The following is a 17,413-nucleotide window of genomic DNA, read 5'->3' as shown; positions in this document are numbered from 1 at the left end:
GGGAAGACAGCCTGTCTTGGTACGTAAGTGGGCGGGACGTCGTCGAGGGGAGCGATAAGTCCGGGCTGGCCTAGCCTGCTGGTGCTGGTGCTGGACCTTATCCATCGCATTTCATGCCATTTCTGACGGAGTCTGTGGCATGTGTCAAGCAATAACAAATATGAATGGCAGCCCCAGGTTCAACCAGATTAGACTGCGCTTAGAGGAGAAGAGACGGCAGACGAGGAGACCAGACAAGATGTCGACGACCTGAGGTTGAGGTCACCCGAAGCGCACCCTCCTAAAGGCTAACCCTAAGAAGCCCTTATCAGTGCCATTGACCAATCGCGTCACTTTGCGACGCTTGGCTCCCCCACCCATCTTGTCGCCTGCGACTGCGACTACTTCTACATTCCTTCAATGTTCTTTTTGCTCAGCTATTCAGCCTCGTATCTGTCTTCTATCTCGATACCAGGTCGGCAATGGATCCCAAGTCGGCCATGATAGCTCCGCTGGCTCTGCTGGTTATCTCTCCTCGCCGCGATCCCCCTGGTCCTCGATGAGCCGTGGTATAAGAACCTACGGGTTCGACCATGCACTTGACCGATCCTAACATGATCTCATCAACTACCTCTCCCTAGTCAGCTTCAATTGCTCGTCTTGGTCCAAGCCCTGTCCAACATGTCGCAGCCTCCAGGAACCTATCTCATTGAGGGTATGCTGCTCTCTGTCCCTGATGTGATGGCTTCGCTTGGTTGACATCGTACCTATGTGTGACAGATCTTTACCGAGATGCTAAAGTCATTCTTCAACCTCGACCATCCAGCGATCCCAATGATCCCCTGGTAAGCAGCACCCAGGTCTCCATTTTACGGTTAAGATCGTGTCCTCTGATTGCTCGCTGCAGAACTGGCCGAGATGGCGGAAGCAGGTCAACTTCGCCCTCGTGTCCCTTTACGTCCTCTTGGTCTACGCCATGTCCGTCTCTCTTGATCCGGCGCTCACGAGATAGTCCGTCACAGCTGACACGCGTCTCTTGGTGGTAGGATTGACGTCGTCACCGTCACATGGTCCTCGATGAACTTGGATCTTGGCTTTAGCTACGAAATCCTCAACGATAGCTACGCCGCAGGTTGTGGAGCGCTTTGTGTGGGCGGCGTCTTGTTTCTGCCATTTGCCTTGAAGTATGGCCGCCGGCCTGTCTACATCCTGAGCTTGCTTATCCAAGCGGGGGTGAGTATCTGGTCCGCAAAGCAACAGAACGTCGCCGATCTCGTGCTAGTCAACACCTTGTGCTGCTTGGTCGGTGCGTTGGCGGAGGTCATGGCACAGATGACCGTGGTGGATATCTTTTTTGTGCATCAACGTGGCCGGATGAACAGCTTCTATGTCTGGACTCTCACCATCGGATCATCTTTAGCCCCCCTGGCCGCCGGTTACGTGACGGGGTCACAGGGCTGGCGATGGGTCTGGTGGTGGATGGCCATCTTGCTTGGAGGCTGCGCTCTAGTCTTCTTCTTTTGTTATGAAGAGACGAAATATGAAGGCCACATGATTCTCGGCATCCCGCAGACCAGCCATGCCCGTGAGCAAGCTGATCCAGTGGCCGAGACCGAAGACGCAAAGCCAGACCCCTCGTGTGTCGTCGATGTCGAACCTCCGACCGATCACGAGCTTGAAGACCCTGCTTCCGAAGTCAGGATCGACCCGACAATACCAAAAAAGTCGTACAGAAGTCGGCGGGCTCTCTGGACCTCTTCACCGACATCTCTGCGTTCCTTATTCAGACATAGCTACCAGCCATTCCTTATCCTGGTCAACATCCCTGCCGTGTCCTACATGGCCATTCTGAACGGAGCGACGACATCTGCCGCACTCATTCCCATCACGGTCTATTCAACATACATGACCTTGCCGCCCTACAATTTCAGTCCCGAGCAGATTGGGCTTCTCGGAATTCCCGCCTTCGTCGGCACCATGCTGGCCGCCCTCATCTGCGGGCCTCTCAGCGATTGGATGATCCTTCGCCTGGCGAAACGAAACCATGGCATCTATGAGCCCGAGATGCGGCTTTGGCTGATCTTGGCCTTCACTCCGTTTGTGGCCGCCGGACTGTTGATGTTTGGTATTGGTCTCAATAACGGCCTGCCATGGCCTTTTGTGTGCGTGGGTCTTGGATTGGCCGCGTTTGGGGCCACCCCGGCCAACGGTCTATCGTTGACCTATCTGACCGATGCCTACGGTGAGGTGAGTCGGTATTTGAGCACCACGGAGCTCTCTGTCCGTGGAGACCCCCGCTGCTGTTCTAGAAAACTGACGCAAATCTACATGCAGATAATCTGTGACTCCCTTATCGCGGTCGTCTTCGTCAAGAATCTTTTTCCGACGATTCTGGTGTTTGCGTTGACTCCGTGGATTGAAGGGGTGGGACTGTCGAATGTCTTCATCACCGTAGCGGTCATCGTCGCCGCCATCCTGCTCGGGAACTTCATCTTCATCATGTTTGGCAAGCGTTTCCGTATCAGATGTGCGGCAAAGTATCGTTCCTATGCGGGGCATGCTTTGAAAGGGGAGTAGACGACGACATGGGAGCTTGGGATCCGTCCGAAGCGTCTCCAAAGCCACAGTATGCACTCCAACCACTCAGCAACATCGACGTGATGAGTGATTCTGCTATCATGCTAGATCTAGATTGTTGCCGGGTTGCCCTAGCCTAGTAGGCTCATTGGAAATGAATGAGGAGGCCAGACCTAGACCTACTTCAAACCTCACCTCTTTGCTATGAACTACCTAAATACCCTAGTTCCTAATTCTCCGGGCATAGACCATCGACCCAGGCCCCTTTTTTCCTTTTTTTCTGTGCCCGTTCCGTTCGCGTTTGGGTCGTGACACAGACTGCAGGGTCCGACATACGCCGAAGAACAGATGACAGATAACAGATCTCAACCCCCAACTCCCAACTCTCTCGTGAACTTTCCCGAAGAAGAAAAGTGGAGGAGGCAACCCTGTTGATCCAATAGCGTCAACTTGCGCCGGCCAACAAGACACGATGCCATACTCTATACGGAAGACTCCTGACGAGCATTCATATGACAGACAGGTTTAGGTTTGGTTTAGCATGGACCCCTCAACATGTCGCCTCGACTGACAAGATAAAGGGCTGAGGGCTGCTCTCTCCTCAGCTCGGCCTCGGGTCGCTGGACTCTGCGACAAGCTACTTACTTACTGGTCAGACTGTACGGTGCGGTGCGATCTACAGTATCAAGCTTGGATCAGTATGGCACCAACCATGACCATCGTGAAGAATGCTCGGATTTTCACCTGCTCGCCGAAATCCAAGTCGGACGGTTTGCTGTCGGGGTCCATCGTCTTTGAGCATGGCTCGATCAAATATGTTGGGCCTGACGAGTCTGACGACGTGGCGCGGGCGACGGCAGCGGGCGCGGTGGAAGTGGACGCGGAGAACGGGGTGGTGACGCCGGGCTTCATCGACAGCCATGTGCACATTCTACATTTCGGGCTGTCGCTGAGCAAGCTAGATCTCTTCAAATGCACGTCTCTGGAAGAGATTCGAGCGCAGATCAAGGCTTGGGCCGTGTCGCATCCCGAGGAGCGGCGAATCTTGTGCAAGGCTTGGATGCAATCGTCGGTCGCGACCGAAGCGTTGGCCAGAGACCTCGACGACCTGGACCCGCGGCCCATCTACATCGAGGCCATAGACTTGCATTCGGCATGGTGCAACACGGCGGCCCTGGACGAGCTGGGAGTGGCGTCTCTGCCCGATCCCGACGGAGGAAGGATTCATCGCGACGCCAACGGCCGGCCGTCGGGCCTGCTGAGTGAATCGGCTTTCTTGGGACTGGCCATGCCGTTTCTGTTCAGCGTCTTGTCCCCGGCCGAGAGGCAGGCCTGCGTGCACCGCGCAGTCACCGCCTTCTCCGAGGCGGGATATACCGGCATCATCGACATGGCCATGGACGACGACCAGTGGGCAGCCTTGCATGCCTACCGACAAACCCACCCGGTGCCGCTCCACATCACGGCCTACTGGCTCGTGCCGTACAGTACCAGCGACGACGTGATCCAGACGCACCTGACCAAAGCCATCGCGATGAACCGAAAGTTCCATCCCTCGACGTCGCCCTCCTTTTGCGTGACCGGCATCAAGCTGATCGCCGACGGCGTCGTCGATGGCTGTACTGCTGCTCTGAGCCAGCCGTACGGGGCCAAGCCGGACCCGGTCGAGCCGATCTGGCCCGCCGCGACCTTGGCCAAAGTGGTGGCTCAGGCCGACGCCGCCGGTCTGCAATGTGCCGTCCACGCCATTGGCGACAAAGCCATCAGTCAAGCCATCGATGCCTTTGCGCGCCTCGAGCAGCCACAGCCACTGCGCCGCCGGCACCGGATCGAACATCTCGAACTCTGCTCGGCGGAAGATAGCCAGAGGTTGGGAGAGCTGGGCATCATTGCTTCCGTCCAACCCGTCCACTCCGACCCAGCCATGTTCCGCGCTTGGCCAGGCCTGATCGGCAGCCATCGATGCCAGCGGGCATTCGCCTACCGAGAATTCCTCGACGCCGGCGCCCCCGTGGCATTTGGCACCGACGTGCCTACCGCCGCCCATCACCCCTTCCTCAATCTGTACAATGCCACCACCCGACGATCCGCCATCGAGCCCGAGAGCCCCGACACCACGAACCCGCACTTTGCAATTCCCCTGGCCAGCGCCATCAAGGCCGCAACCGTCGGGGCCGCTTACACCCGTTACGCCGACAGTTGGACGGGGAGCCTCGCGCCAGGCATGAGCGCCGACTTCAATATCGTAGACTTGGACTGGGATCCGGCTGGCTTGCTGCAGGCCAAGGTTCGTCAGACTTGGTACCAGGGGAAGAGGGTCTTTAGCGCTTCCTTGTGATATGAAATCGCAATTGGACAAATACCGTCGCAAGTGACACGGTTGGTCAATGGCACTGGTAAGGGCTTCTTAGAGTTAGGAGGGTGCGCTTCGGAAAAATAATGAAATCGAAATGTCGGACAAATACCAACCCCAACACATTCTTGTCAAAGGTTGAAATGTTCCATGTCCTCTAGCAAAGGGTCGCAGGGGGAACGCATGCTACATAGTGTGCTCGCGTGGAACGACTGGGCTAGTAGTACTCACTCGGTAGTTATGTTATGTTGAGTAATATCCTGTTTAGCATGATTTTCCCATCCATTACCTGTTTTGCTGTCCATTAGGGGACGATTATACTCATGCTTTCAGAGAGTGGCACTGTAATGGGTATCAAAGAGCAAGGCTCTCCAGAGGCCCGATTTCTCTCGCTGGCCATGGACTGGAGTGGATTCAGGGGCGCCCAGCCTTGTCAGATATACTGACATAATTATTACAGTACTAACAGATAACATGCGGGTAATAATTCAAATTACAACCAGTACCAATCAATGCCCGGACATATTCAACCTACTATGCATACATCCCATCGTCACATGTATGCACAGGTTGACTGCTGACACCATCCATGCTCATGCACTTGCTCATGCACGCTGATAAATATCATTCGCTGACATGACGGTATGGTGTGGCCAAAACACTCCAAGTACATACGAGCTACCCTCATCGAGGCTACAAGTACACAAAGGAAACCTGCTCGCCCTTTAAATAGACTACTAGCCGCATACATGTATCCATCCCATCTGGTGTAGCATGGACTATCAGCTGGCTGGGACGGGACAGAAACACAAATAAACCATGGAAAAAAAAGGCATCATGTTCACGTCAAACTCGTCCATTGCTGAGACATGTATTATCAAGAGCCAATGCCGAAGAAAAGCTCACCGAGCGATGCATGAATTGAACCACATTAACATGCCAGAGAGAACCCACTCAACCAACCCTTTCGTATCCTGTCCTCTTGAAACCTCTCCAACAATGCATCTGCAAGGAATGTACACAAGACCCAGAGCGACCGTGGCACCCGGCTCAACTATGCTCAAGGTTGGACTGAACAGTCCCAAAGTCTCCTTCACAAGCCTGCAGCCTTGAGACTGCGCTCAATGCCTTTCTTTTTCTGCGCATCCAGCACCAGCAGATTCCTCTCCTTCAAAACCGCCTCCAGCGTGTCGACCACCTTGTAGAAACTACTGGCTGCCCCCTTCTCCTGGGTGAACTTCATAATGCTCAAATTGGCCTTGCGACCGTGCTCGAGGACGGAATACAAATATGCATGGAAATGGACAGGTTTGAGCTGCAGATCTGTCCTCTGGTTAGCATCGGCAACATCGGGAATCGGAAACCGGGGTTGAGACTGACAATTACAAGCATCGACGCGTCCTCGGACGACATCTGCCCCTCCTCGCTGTTCGGCCACGACATCTCTCAACCCATACTTGCGCCAGTCTTTCAAGATCTTGACCAACTCTCTCCGGGCCTTTCCCTTGTTGATCTGAAGGCAGACAACCCGAGCCGCAGGTTTGATATGGAAGAATTTAGCGAACCAATTCTGGTTGATCTCAATAGGACCAAGAGCTGCCGCTGCCGCCGCAGCATCGACGCTCGTTGCCGGAGGGTAAGCTGTGCGTGCGCCCAGTTTGTATTCCGAACAAGTATCTATTCCTCCTTCGTGGCTCGGGTCGTTTGGATGTGTCTCGCCTGAGAGGTCTCGCACGATATGATGCTCGACTCCAGACACCGGAAGATCGTCCCTCACCTTCGACGATTTTCCGAACATCTTTTGGAACCATTTTCTCTTCTTTTCCATGTTCAACTCGACATCCACCGACCCAGTCTCACTGCCTTTCGGTCTCTCAAGAGTGGACGAAGTGGCAGACTCGCTGGGCTGTATGGTTTGAGCCTCTTGTGGATCTGCCTCCTCCGCCATGTCTTCAGCATAAGGTGCTGACTCCAGCAGTTCCTGTGCACCCGACGTACGTTTTGACAGCCATGACCACTTGCGGGTAGCAACTTTCTTCGGTGACACGGGATTCTCATCAATCGTGTCCAACTCGGCTTTGGCGAAGCCCCGCGGATCATATCCACCACGAGCTTGTAGAGTCTCCATGGGGACGGGGCCACCTCGTAAGGAATTGATCGGCATCGCCTTGTTCTTGCGAACTTTCAGAGGCTCAATGCGCGCCAAGGGCGACGTTGGATCGGGAGTGACCAGTCGAATCGTGTTTTCGTTCCGGGTCCGCCCTCTGACAGGATCTGATGCTGCCCTAGAGCTCTCACCGCGATTGCGCTTCAAGTTTTCCATGGTATCTGCCGGTGACACGGAGCGGTAGTACCTACCGGTTACACTGGTATGGGTCGGGTCAGAAGCCGCGCGCTTCTCGTAGCTTCTCTGCTTCTCCAACTCGCTGTCGATGCGCTTGTCGACAGCCGCAAGCATATCAGCAAGCACGGTGGGATCGGCATCTCCCCAAGTGTCGATGATTTTCTGACGGCGCACGATCAACTCCTGGAGCACCGGAGTTGCTGGGAGAGGCCGATCCCGAATGCTGTCGGGTACCTTGTGGTTGTGTGCCGAACACGATGTTGATGAGGAGTCCAAAGGCGCGTGCGGGCTGACCTCGCTTACACTAGACACGGACGATCGATTGAACGCTTCTTCGCAGATCTTGCCCAACTCCGCACTGACCTTTCGTGTCTCGTCTTTCCAATAGTAGCTTGCCACCCGAGGCTTCTTCACGTCGACCTCGGAGCTGGATTTGCGAGGACGACGGTACTCGTGTGGAGGTGTGGGTAGGCTTGGTGTGCTCTGAACTTCCGACCACGGGATGGTCGTACTGCACGTTTGTGGTCGATCGGACAGGCCACTCTCATAAACCAACCCCCGTGGATATGGTCTTCCACCTCCGGCATGGTCTGGTCGTCGGCGAGAAAAACTCACTTGCCTCTTGTAGCTCCTCGATTTCTTGATCCGGGAATGGTGTCTGGCACTCGACAGAGAGCTTCTGGACGTTGCAGTCGAGTACGACGCACGCTTCTTCTGGATCAGCTTCTCTAGTTCCTCGGAGGTGAAACTGGGCAGAGCAGGAACCTCATCTTGAAGGTGCTGGAAAGCTCTATGCCGTGCACTCGAAGCGGAGCTCACCGACCGGGTCTCAGGCGTAGTGGCACCACGGCGAACAACGACCGTCGCAGGGGTTTGGCTATTCTCGGTGATTGGTGTTCTCGAAGCGCGATAAGGATCGTAACTACTCTGGGTCGCCTTGCTGGTCGCAGTGGCCGGGTTCTTGTAATAGCCCTCTCGCTGATTGTTGTCATCACTCACAATCGAAAATTGAGAGGCACGACGAGCATGGCCCCGACCATTAGCAGCACGCTTGTGCGGCTTCGGGGCGGGTCTGGATACATGATGGTAATCACTTGCCGAGTAATGAAGGGGGTCGCCCGGATAGTTCTCAAGCTGATCTTCTCTGAACTTCATCAACGCCCAGTAGAAGAGCTTTTCGTGGCTAGGCTCCTCGCTCATGAGTCTCTTGACCAACTCCTCCACCTTCTCTCCGTGCCAAAGGGTGGCCAGGTTTCTCAGAATCTCGGGGTCGATATCAGCCCGTCTGCTGATACGTCTCACTTGCTTTCCGACGATCACCGGCCGCGCGGCCGAGACCAGGGGCTCGGGAGCGACGAGGCTGGCATGGTACTTTTCGTATTTACACAGGAGTGGGTGAGACCAGATCTGCTCCATAGAGATTCTCTTCTCGGGCCGCTTTTGCAATATTCGTTGAATCAAGTCAGCTGCTTCAATGCTCAGACTCGGAGGCAGATAATATTCTCCTTTCTTGACGAGACGCAATGTGTTGGGCAACGTTCCGCCGTCGAATGGCAGGAAGCCATTGAGCATGGCGAAGAGGATGATTCCGGTGCTCCAGATGTCGGCTTTATCGCCGCGGTACCGTTCTCCTTGGATGATCTCCGGTGCAGCGTAGTGTGGACTCCCGCACGAGGTGTTTAGCCAGGTGCCGTCGGGTTGGAGGGCCGCCATGCCAAAATCCGCCAGTTTAATGTTTCGCTGGGCGTCGAGGAGAATGTTCTCAGGCTTGAGATCTCGGTGGCAAATGTTAAAGCTGTGGCAATACGATAAGCCTGCGATGATCTGACGATAGAGTCTGGCAGCCTCTTCCTCGGGGAGAGCGCCGTTACTGGAGACGTAATCGAATAGCTCGCCTCCTGAAACATACTCCAGCACGAGGTAGAGCTCACCTCGGTTCTCCCAGATGTCATAGAGATTGATTATGTTGGGGTGTTCGATCAGTTTCATGATGACGACCTCGCGCTCTATACCGAACGGCATGGTTCTAGGACCAGCGGCGATCATCGCAGAGGAATCTTCATTGTCCATACGCGCCATACTCGCCGACTGCACCAAAGCAGCTGACTTCTTTGAGACGATCTTGACAGCCGCAACCTGACCAGTCATGGCGTGTTTCGCCAGGCGAACTCTTCCTGTGGCCCCCTTGCCCAGAGTCTTTCCCAGCTGCCATGGTCCGACATGGGTCTTCCTCTCTCTCTTTCCTTTGACGATTGCCGAGGCTGCAGACGCCGTGGAGACTTGTGAGACCCGTTTGGTTTCTGCGGCAGCCTCGTCTGCGATGGTTGATAGCCGCTTGTTTTCGATGGCTGGATTTTTCCCCGCCCCTTTCTGTCGGACGGACAGATTACCGTCGGGTTTGAGAGATTCATGATGAGGGAGGCGTGGTGAGGATCCAGGGTGATGATCGGCATACCGCCTGAAAGTTACACCCGGAGTCGGGGACACTCTGGGTTGTGTTTCGGCAAGAGCAATTCTCTTCGTGGCCGGTCTGCCTGTCCGATATTGACTCGGTGTAGGAGTGACAGGCAGCCGTTCGGTGGCTTTGTAGGAGGAGGACATGCTGACATTAGTCAAGCAGCTTCCGTTTGATCTGCTCTACGGAACCTGTCCAACGAAAGTCTACATGTTGTGAATTAGTCAGGTTATGTCTTTCTTCGACCGTGCAACCTACCTTTTGGCCCTTTCTAATCGTCGTTGCGGAGACGGAAGAAGCACGACACCAAAGTCCAGGTGAGCTGGATGGATGCGCGCTAGTTACCGTTGGCTCGAGGTCAACAAAGCGCGTAGTGAATGTTATGCGGGTGTTGATTCTGCCGGTACCCCCAACAGAGCCTGAACTACCTGCACAGTAAAATCGTTGACACAACCATCCACATTGTGCTTAAAGCTTCCCGTCAACACTTCTTGTGTCCTACACTGGACATTGAACAAGACAGCAGTGTCGGTTCTGTCGACCAGTGCAGAAGAGTATATTGTTTGTTGTGGCCAGGGTCACTGGATTCCTGATGTTCGCGGCTGTGATATGATTGGATCTCGGTGAGGAATGCTGGCGCATGGGGCATGGAGGGATGTTTCTAGGTAAGTCGAGAATGGAGTCCAAAAACCAAAAACCGGGCAGCACGCAAGGATCCAAAAAGAACGACGCGAGGAAGCAAAGGACTCTCGATGCCTGAGTTGCTTGGACGAGAAGGAGAGAGGATTCGATGAGGATTGGCGGGCACGTAGTCGACATGCCAGAACTTGCGTGGCAGGTGCAGTGGCCGTCCATGACTCTTCCATCGCTCCTTATCAATAGCAAGACACCTAGGTGCACAACAGGCCCATGGGGAGCAGAAGTCAGAACCGAAGAGTGCTGGAGCAAGAGGTGCGAAAGACGATTAACAAACTACCTACTCAACTGGTACGGGGTGCTTTCCTCAACACCGCCAAATACCGCAGCCGGTTTGGCCCATGGATTTATGAAACAACCACACCGTCACCATTGATGCGGCAGGACAGTGTCCAGGGAAGCAAAGGACAATGCGAGCGAGCGCATCAGCATATATGGTGATGCGCCACGGGTCCATCTGCTATTGTCCGGCTGTCGGGGGACTATGGAGGACTATTGAGCTCATTTCGACGGGCACAGAGACAGACAGATATGTACGGAGACAGTACGGAGAATGTCTCGCCTGCAGCGAAGTGTCAGGCCGGGTCAGGCCCGTGCAAACGTCAGCAGTGGAGAAATTGATGGGTGATAAGCGGATTTCTCGCGATGCTAGGCGCTTATCCGTACACGTTAGTGACCTCTAGAGCTGTCAAGCGCCAGCTAAGGCAATAATTTAGGCGTGGGGTACCACTAAAAAGTGGCATTTAGTAGTGCTAGTGGCCCCAAAGCGGCCTGAGGGCTCCTTAGGCCCTCTTAGACCTTGTGGGGGAGCCCACCAACACCGGCATCTGGCACCTGCCTGGTGATAATGGCATGATAATGCGGCACTAGTCCCATTCTATTCCTGGCCGCTTACGTCGACCAGCCTCCTCACTCGTGATTCTGCGACACTGCTTGCGACATCCCGTCCTGCGGACAGCGGACTGCGGACTGCGTGCGGACGGCACAATCCCCATTTATTGTATCCCGTACCTACCTTACCTATGTCATCCGTTCGCAGTGCATTATTACACTTCGATTGCGAATACGGCTGTGTTTTCGCTTCTGCCTGCAAATCCTGCAGTCCTACACCTGCTCCTCACTCCTCGCCCCTTCGCTCCTTCGCTCCTCTCTCCTCTCTCTCACCACCTCTCTTCCATCGTCCTCTTCACCCTCATTTCTAAGACGAGAGCAGCATCGTTCCGTCGTCCGCCTAGCTCACCATGAGAGTTCTATCAGTCCTCTCGGCGGTAGCTGCCGCCTCGGCTTTCGTGATCCCAGATCATGCCACTCTCGAAGCTCTGTCCCTGCAGAACCAGGACGTTGAACAACCGGCAGAACATCCCTTCTGGGAGACAGCTCGTAAAGCCGAGAACTTTTGGGATGACCTTGAAGAAGAATTCACCAAGGCCACCGATTGTGCCAAGCACAGATTCACCGAGGTCGCCGAGTCGGCCCACGAGACTGCTGTCAAGTACGGCGAACAGTTTCAAGACGCCTTCGCAGGTGATGCCTGGTTAGATACTGCCAATGAAGATCTCGATCTGATCGATGAGCCTCCTCACCACGGCCCTCCACACCATGGCCCGCCGGGCCGCCGTCCTCCTGGCAAGAGGCCACACCATCCTCCGCATCACCACCTCCCCAATGAGACTGTCTACCAGCTGATCTCCAAGAGCAAGTACACCACCAAATTGGCTGCCGTCATTGACGAGTTTCCGGATCTCGTCGAGCTTCTCAACGGCACCAAGGCCAACTACACCGTCTTCGCGCCCACCGACCGCGCTTTTGAAAAGATCCCCAAGCACGCTCCGAAGCCACCCAAGGAATTCTTAAAGAAGCTTCTCACATACCACATCTCGCCGGCGTTTTATCCAGCAGGCCGCGTGTTAGTCAGCCGTACCATCCCTACAGCTCTTGAAGCCGAGTACATTGGCAAAGTGCCACAGCGGATCTCCACCCAGGTCTCACTCCGAGGCCTAACCCTTAACTTCTACTCCCGCGTCGTCGCCATTGACATCTTCGGCACCAACGGTGTCATTCATGGCCTCGACTCCCTGCTTCTTCCTCCTCCCAAGGTGGTTGATATACTTTCTCTCTTACCTGGAGAGTTTAGCACCCTCGACTATGCTCTAGAGAAGACTGGCCTTTATTCGCTCTTCAACGACACCTCGAGCCACAACGGAGGCACGCTGTTTGCACCCTCCAACTTTGCCTTCCAGCGTCTCGGACCCAAGATCAACGCTTTCCTCTTCAGCAGGTATGGCCAGAAATTCCTCAAGGCGTTGATCTTGTACCACGCCGGCGACAATGTCACCTTGTACTCGGATGCCATCTACAAGCTCGATGCGGACTCGTCTCCCCCACACCACAAAGTGCCCAAGGGACATATTCACGTGGACCTCCCCACAGGCCTGAAAGGCAAAAGCTTGAGCATCGATATTGGTCGATATGGCCGGTTGATCACCATCAAAATCAATGGCTTCACCCGAGTTAGCGTGCTTGATGGTATCGCCGCCGACGGGGTCATCCACGTAGTCCCGAACGTGCTCATCCCGCCCAAGACACCCGGCGGCCCGGGCGTTGCGGAAGATGACATGGATCTGGACGAGTTCAAAGCAAGGTTGGCTCCCTTTGTCGAGGGAGAGGACGACAGCTTCGAGTGGGTTGAGGAAGACCCAGGCGAGCTATAGCGGCAGCTTCCAAAAGGCGAAACGCCGCGGGCAGCCTCGAGCTTGCAAATACATTATCGGGACGTGTATGAATTGTGGATAGCGATGCGACTACGACTGACGATCCTTACTGCCATTTGGTCTTGAATTACCGATCTGGGTTTATAAGGAGTTTTACAAGAGACACAATCCAGGATGAATATATACGTAATCATCACAATGTGACTTGTGCGTTGGTACCTCGTTGCTGACCTGACATGGCACCCTCCCATGCCCCTACAAGCCGACGTTGGTAGTGATCGTCAGTTACCACGCCGTGTCGGCGAGCTGATGGGATGTAGGATTCAAGCGGTATTTCAGTAATGTGTGTCGGTGAGCTTTTCCGTGACAGTCTGATCGTCGACATCCACGCCATCGACATACCAGCGTCCCTCGATGCCTTCCTCCGGCACCGCGACGCCATCACCATTTCTGCCGAGCACGATGTCGTTGGCGCTCATCTGCCTCTTCCTCATCTTGCCAGATTCCCGATCAAAGGTCCAGTCTTCGAGGCCATAGCATCTCTTCCACTTCATGCCGTCGTGGCTGTCCTGGTACTCATACCAGAACTGCACGGCGATCTTGTCGTCGGTGAAGGCGAACAGTTCCTTGCGCAGGCGATAGTTCTTTTCCTTTTCCCACTTTTTGGTTAGAAACTCGATGATCTTCTCCGTGCCTTGGAAGAAGAAGCCACGGTTGCGCCAGACGCAGTCGACCGTGTACCCCTTGGACACCTGTTCCGGATTGCAGGTGTTCCACATGTTCTGGGCGAACTTGACCTTCTTGCGTGCGGTCTCGAGGGTGTAGGGGGGTCGAAGTGCTGCCATGATGTCTGAAAGGCAGTAATACTGGTAGAGCGAGATTCGATGTCTGACTCGTGTCAGAAGCAACGGTACCGAGAGTCCGAGAGAGAGCCCGTTTATATAGGCAACTAACTCTCCCACCGACCTCGATCCCAGATACGTCTAAATGATGACCCGTGTTCTCACGGTTGGCAGTGGCTTGAATAACGGCCTCAGCGTCGTCTCGGTGGACCACAGCTGGTCTTTTTTCGCCTTCAGTCTTGCTCCGTCCAATCCAGACACTCAGGATCTATCGCCACTTGCAGCCGGCTGGGACTAGACAGATACACAAAAGCAGCAGGACGAAAACGGCAGGTCATCAAGACCCAAACTGGGCACAATGCGAGAGAAGGCGGGTTGGGTCTGCCTAAGCATCCATTGAAGCATCTGGAACTCCACGGCGCTTGACCGGGAGCTATTATGTCAGTGTCCCAAGACGTGGGTGGTGGCCCTGGTGAAGTGGACGGCGGTTGGCCGTGATGGCTTCTTGTTCAAGTTCGGCGGAGAGGGCGAAAAGCAGCATGAGCTGTGCGGCTAAAGCAGCGGTGGCTTAGGCTATGCGATAAGATAAGATCGCGGGCCCGATTTCGGTCGGGGACTGGAGGGGTAGAATGAACCGCGGGCCGCTCACTTTTCGGAGACCTTCTACGGCGGTGTGAGGTGATTGCTGGCATCTATTATTGCATAGGTACCTAGGTATTACTATTATCCGCAGTGCCCTTCTCTCTCTTTCTTCTATCCAGCACCGCTTGATTGACAGATACGCCTGCTCGCTGCCACTGCCCAGTTGCTCGTTAACTTTCACCAGTAGTACAACATGTCTGGCCTCAAGCCGGGAGATTCGTTCCCTGACGACGTCGTCTTCTCGTAAGTTCGAACACCAACTGCCCACCCCCCTTGAATTACTCGGCCTCATCTGCGCCCCTGTCGACCTGGCAATTCCACAAGTTCCAGCCGCTCCCCCGATATTCTGTGGAGGTGTTCTGACCGGCTGTCTTCCTCTCTGCAGATACGTCCCCTGGACGCCGGAAAACGCGGCGATTACCTCGTGCGGCATCCCGCAGAACTACGCCGCCTCGAAAGAATGGAAGGACAAGAAGGTCGTGCTGTTCGCAGTGCCCGGCGCCTTCACACCCGGCTGTTCCGCTCGCCATCTGCCCGGGTACATTGAGAAGCTGGATGAGATTAAGGCCAAGAATGTCGACATCGTGGCCGTGCTCGCGTACAATGACGCGTGGGTCATGAGTGCCTGGCAGAAGGCGAATGGGATCAAGAACGACGACATTGTGAGTCTTCTCAGACGTGCATGGGCGGACAGACATGTCGCAAGCGTGGATAGACACATCAAGCACTCAAACATCGGCCCAAACATCGGCGTGCCGTGAATTGTGCTAACCAGTTGTTCGCGGCCAGCTCTTCCTCAGCGACCCCGAAGCGAAGTTCTCCACGTCGATCGGCTGGAACCTCGGCGAAAGGACTGCTCGATACGCCATCATCATCGACCACGGCAAGATTGTATATGCGGAGAAGGAGCCTGGACGAGACATCTCGGTGCGTCGACTTAATTATCCCTTTCTCCCAGAACTTACTTTCTGCTCTTGCTGTTCCAGAGGCTCGGCCGTCTCGATTCGCTTTGCCGAGAGTCAGGGTTCTAACTCGAGTTCGTTGTGTTAGGTTTCCGGAGCCCCGGCCGTCCTTTCCAAGCTATAAAGCATCGGCCACTGACGGTCCTTCTCTGCTCGTTACTGGCGATTGGACCTGTGCTACTGATCTGCGGCGGTCGCCAGCTCAATAGAAACCTGAGGCCTGATCGACTGTAGAGGCAGGTACGACCAGGATAGAAACGACAATAGAAGACATGAAAATGGAATCAAATTCAACTGGCTACCCGCCTAACCCAAGCCTATGTTCGTGGTTTCGTGGTTCCGTGACTTTCCCTCTCTCGCAGATCTCTACGGCGGGATGAAGAACGTTACGCTATCTAGGTGTTACGGAAGGTGCAGTAGATCTTCAAACTCAGGGAGAGTAACTGGCGTTGTCGTTGCCGTTGCCGTTGCCGTTGTCGTTGGCGGCTTTGCGCTGCCGGTGATGGGCTGAGAGAGGTCGAACTCGACTTCGTTGGCATCGTAAAGCATCGGGTCCCAGCCTCGCGTGACGGAAAAGGCGTCGAAGCGTTCCGGCAGAAGCGGTTCGGTGGTGGCACCGCGCGACGGCAATCTCTGCTGACTATACGACTTGAAAGCTTTGATCTCGGCTTGGAGTTCTGTGATACGATGGTGGAGCTTTGTAACGTGGTCTGTTTGCTTGGTATATGACCGGATGAGGTCTTGGTGCTTCTCGTTTATTGTCGTGAGCTGGTGCTCTAGGCCTTTGACGTGGCGCTCTTTCCTCTCACGCAGGGCGCGTTGCGAGGCCCGGTTCTGGGCTCTTCGACGCTGTACAGGAGGGGACGTTGGTTAGCCAGCACTCCCGGAATCGGGGCGTGTCCCGCGGGTCAGACGGGAGCTGCCGCGTGTCTCGAAGGTGAAGGTCAGACCCTGAACGTACTGTTATTTTGGAGCGAGGAATGACTCCATTGTCTGAATCAGTCGAGGTTGCGGACTGGGCCGGGGGTCGGTCACACCCGCCCGATTCATCGAACAGATCGAGATCGATCGACTCCCAGGTCTGGACGGAAGGATCAACGCCCAAGGACCCATCTGGAACGAATGGGAACCAGCCATGTGTGAGCTGCCGAGAACTATGTGAGCGGCACATTCGAAACAAAAGGGATTCGACAATCCCACGTACATTTGGCGAGCTCGTCTGCTCATACTCGAGTTCTGGCATGAAATCAAAGTACGAAGCCCGCTCCGACATTGTGTTTGAGAGTTTGAACAAATGTTGCACCGGTAGAAAAGGCTGGTCTGCCTGAGATGCTGCTGTGTTAGACCATGTATCCCTGTGCTCGACTGGGGGCTCTGATGACTGTGAGGCGTGACATATCGCCACCGAGGGCTCTGAGACAGGGACAGGTCTTCAGTCGAGACCTTTGTACAAAATCAAGAGGCACGGTTTAGATGGTACCGAAGATGACCCCTTGGATGAAACTCAGTATCTGTACTCTGTAGTACTCCGTATACTAATATGTCCAATGGGAAGGTGCCGTTGCACTTCCCAAAGAGGATTGGAATCCTCGGATGCCTGAGTCGCGCTCCCCGCAGATGGCTCTCCCGGTGCCACCGTCCACTGTCTCTCAGCGAATCCACGGCCATCGCCAAACTCGTAGTGGGATAAGCAGCCAAGTCGGGGCCAGGTAGGTGCTAGGGAAATATCGGCGGGGCTTAGGGGCCTGATGCTCACGTAATAAGAGCGGTCTGAGGGTCTGCAGGTGGTCTCTGTGGAAGAAACATGTTCAGCAGATCCTGCACTGCAGGGGATCCGCCGTGCCCTCTGTAG

The 17,413-nt window shown here is 54.9% G+C and overlaps 7 protein-coding genes across 7 annotated transcripts; 4 read left to right on the top strand and 3 right to left on the bottom strand.

Annotated features, from left to right (window-relative positions):
- Positions 1-660: 660 nt before the first annotated feature.
- On the top strand, positions 661-2,556 carry A1O3_07461 (uncharacterized protein; the record flags this gene model as incomplete). Its single annotated transcript, XM_007737569.1, has 5 exons — positions 661-694; positions 760-824; positions 887-957; positions 1,026-2,226; positions 2,314-2,556. The coding sequence occupies 5 exons, from the start codon at positions 661-663 to the stop codon at positions 2,554-2,556; spliced, it is 1,614 nt and encodes a 537-aa protein (XP_007735759.1).
- Positions 2,557-3,268: 712 nt separating this feature from the next.
- Positions 3,269-4,894, top strand: A1O3_07460 (uncharacterized protein; the record flags this gene model as incomplete). Its single annotated transcript, XM_007737568.1, has 1 exon — positions 3,269-4,894. One exon carries the CDS (start codon positions 3,269-3,271, stop codon positions 4,892-4,894), a length of 1,626 nt encoding a protein of 541 aa, XP_007735758.1.
- Positions 4,895-6,002: 1,108 nt separating this feature from the next.
- On the bottom strand, positions 6,003-9,854 carry A1O3_07459 (CAMK/CAMKL/GIN4 protein kinase; the record flags this gene model as incomplete). Its single annotated transcript, XM_007737567.1, has 2 exons — positions 6,003-6,232; positions 6,290-9,854. The coding sequence occupies 2 exons, from the start codon at positions 9,852-9,854 to the stop codon at positions 6,003-6,005; spliced, it is 3,795 nt and encodes a 1,264-aa protein (XP_007735757.1).
- Positions 9,855-11,645: 1,791 nt separating this feature from the next.
- A1O3_07458 (uncharacterized protein) lies at positions 11,646-13,115 on the top strand (the record flags this gene model as incomplete). Its single annotated transcript, XM_007737566.1, has 1 exon — positions 11,646-13,115. One exon carries the CDS (start codon positions 11,646-11,648, stop codon positions 13,113-13,115), a length of 1,470 nt encoding a protein of 489 aa, XP_007735756.1.
- Positions 13,116-13,450: 335 nt separating this feature from the next.
- On the bottom strand, positions 13,451-13,960 carry A1O3_07457 (uncharacterized protein; the record flags this gene model as incomplete). Its single annotated transcript, XM_007737565.1, has 1 exon — positions 13,451-13,960. The coding sequence occupies one exon, from the start codon at positions 13,958-13,960 to the stop codon at positions 13,451-13,453; it is 510 nt and encodes a 169-aa protein (XP_007735755.1).
- An 832-nt stretch (positions 13,961-14,792) lies between these two features.
- A1O3_07456 (peroxiredoxin pmp20) lies at positions 14,793-15,630 on the top strand (the record flags this gene model as incomplete). Its single annotated transcript, XM_007737564.1, has 4 exons — positions 14,793-14,842; positions 14,985-15,261; positions 15,389-15,526; positions 15,586-15,630. 4 exons carry the CDS (start codon positions 14,793-14,795, stop codon positions 15,628-15,630), a joined length of 510 nt encoding a protein of 169 aa, XP_007735754.1.
- A 333-nt stretch (positions 15,631-15,963) lies between these two features.
- On the bottom strand, positions 15,964-16,834 carry A1O3_07455 (uncharacterized protein; the record flags this gene model as incomplete). The annotated part of the gene is made up of 3 exons (XM_007737563.1): positions 15,964-16,410; positions 16,523-16,705; positions 16,766-16,834. 3 exons carry the CDS (start codon positions 16,832-16,834, stop codon positions 15,964-15,966), a joined length of 699 nt encoding a protein of 232 aa, XP_007735753.1.
- Positions 16,835-17,413: the final 579 nt, after the last annotated feature.

Source organism: Capronia epimyces (assembly GCF_000585565.1).
Source record: "Capronia epimyces CBS 606.96 chromosome Unknown aczIQ-supercont1.6, whole genome shotgun sequence".
NCBI lineage: Eukaryota > Fungi > Ascomycota > Eurotiomycetes > Chaetothyriales > Herpotrichiellaceae > Capronia > Capronia epimyces.
Note: the sequence above shows the minus strand (reverse complement) of the source record. Positions and strands in the feature narration are given on the sequence as shown.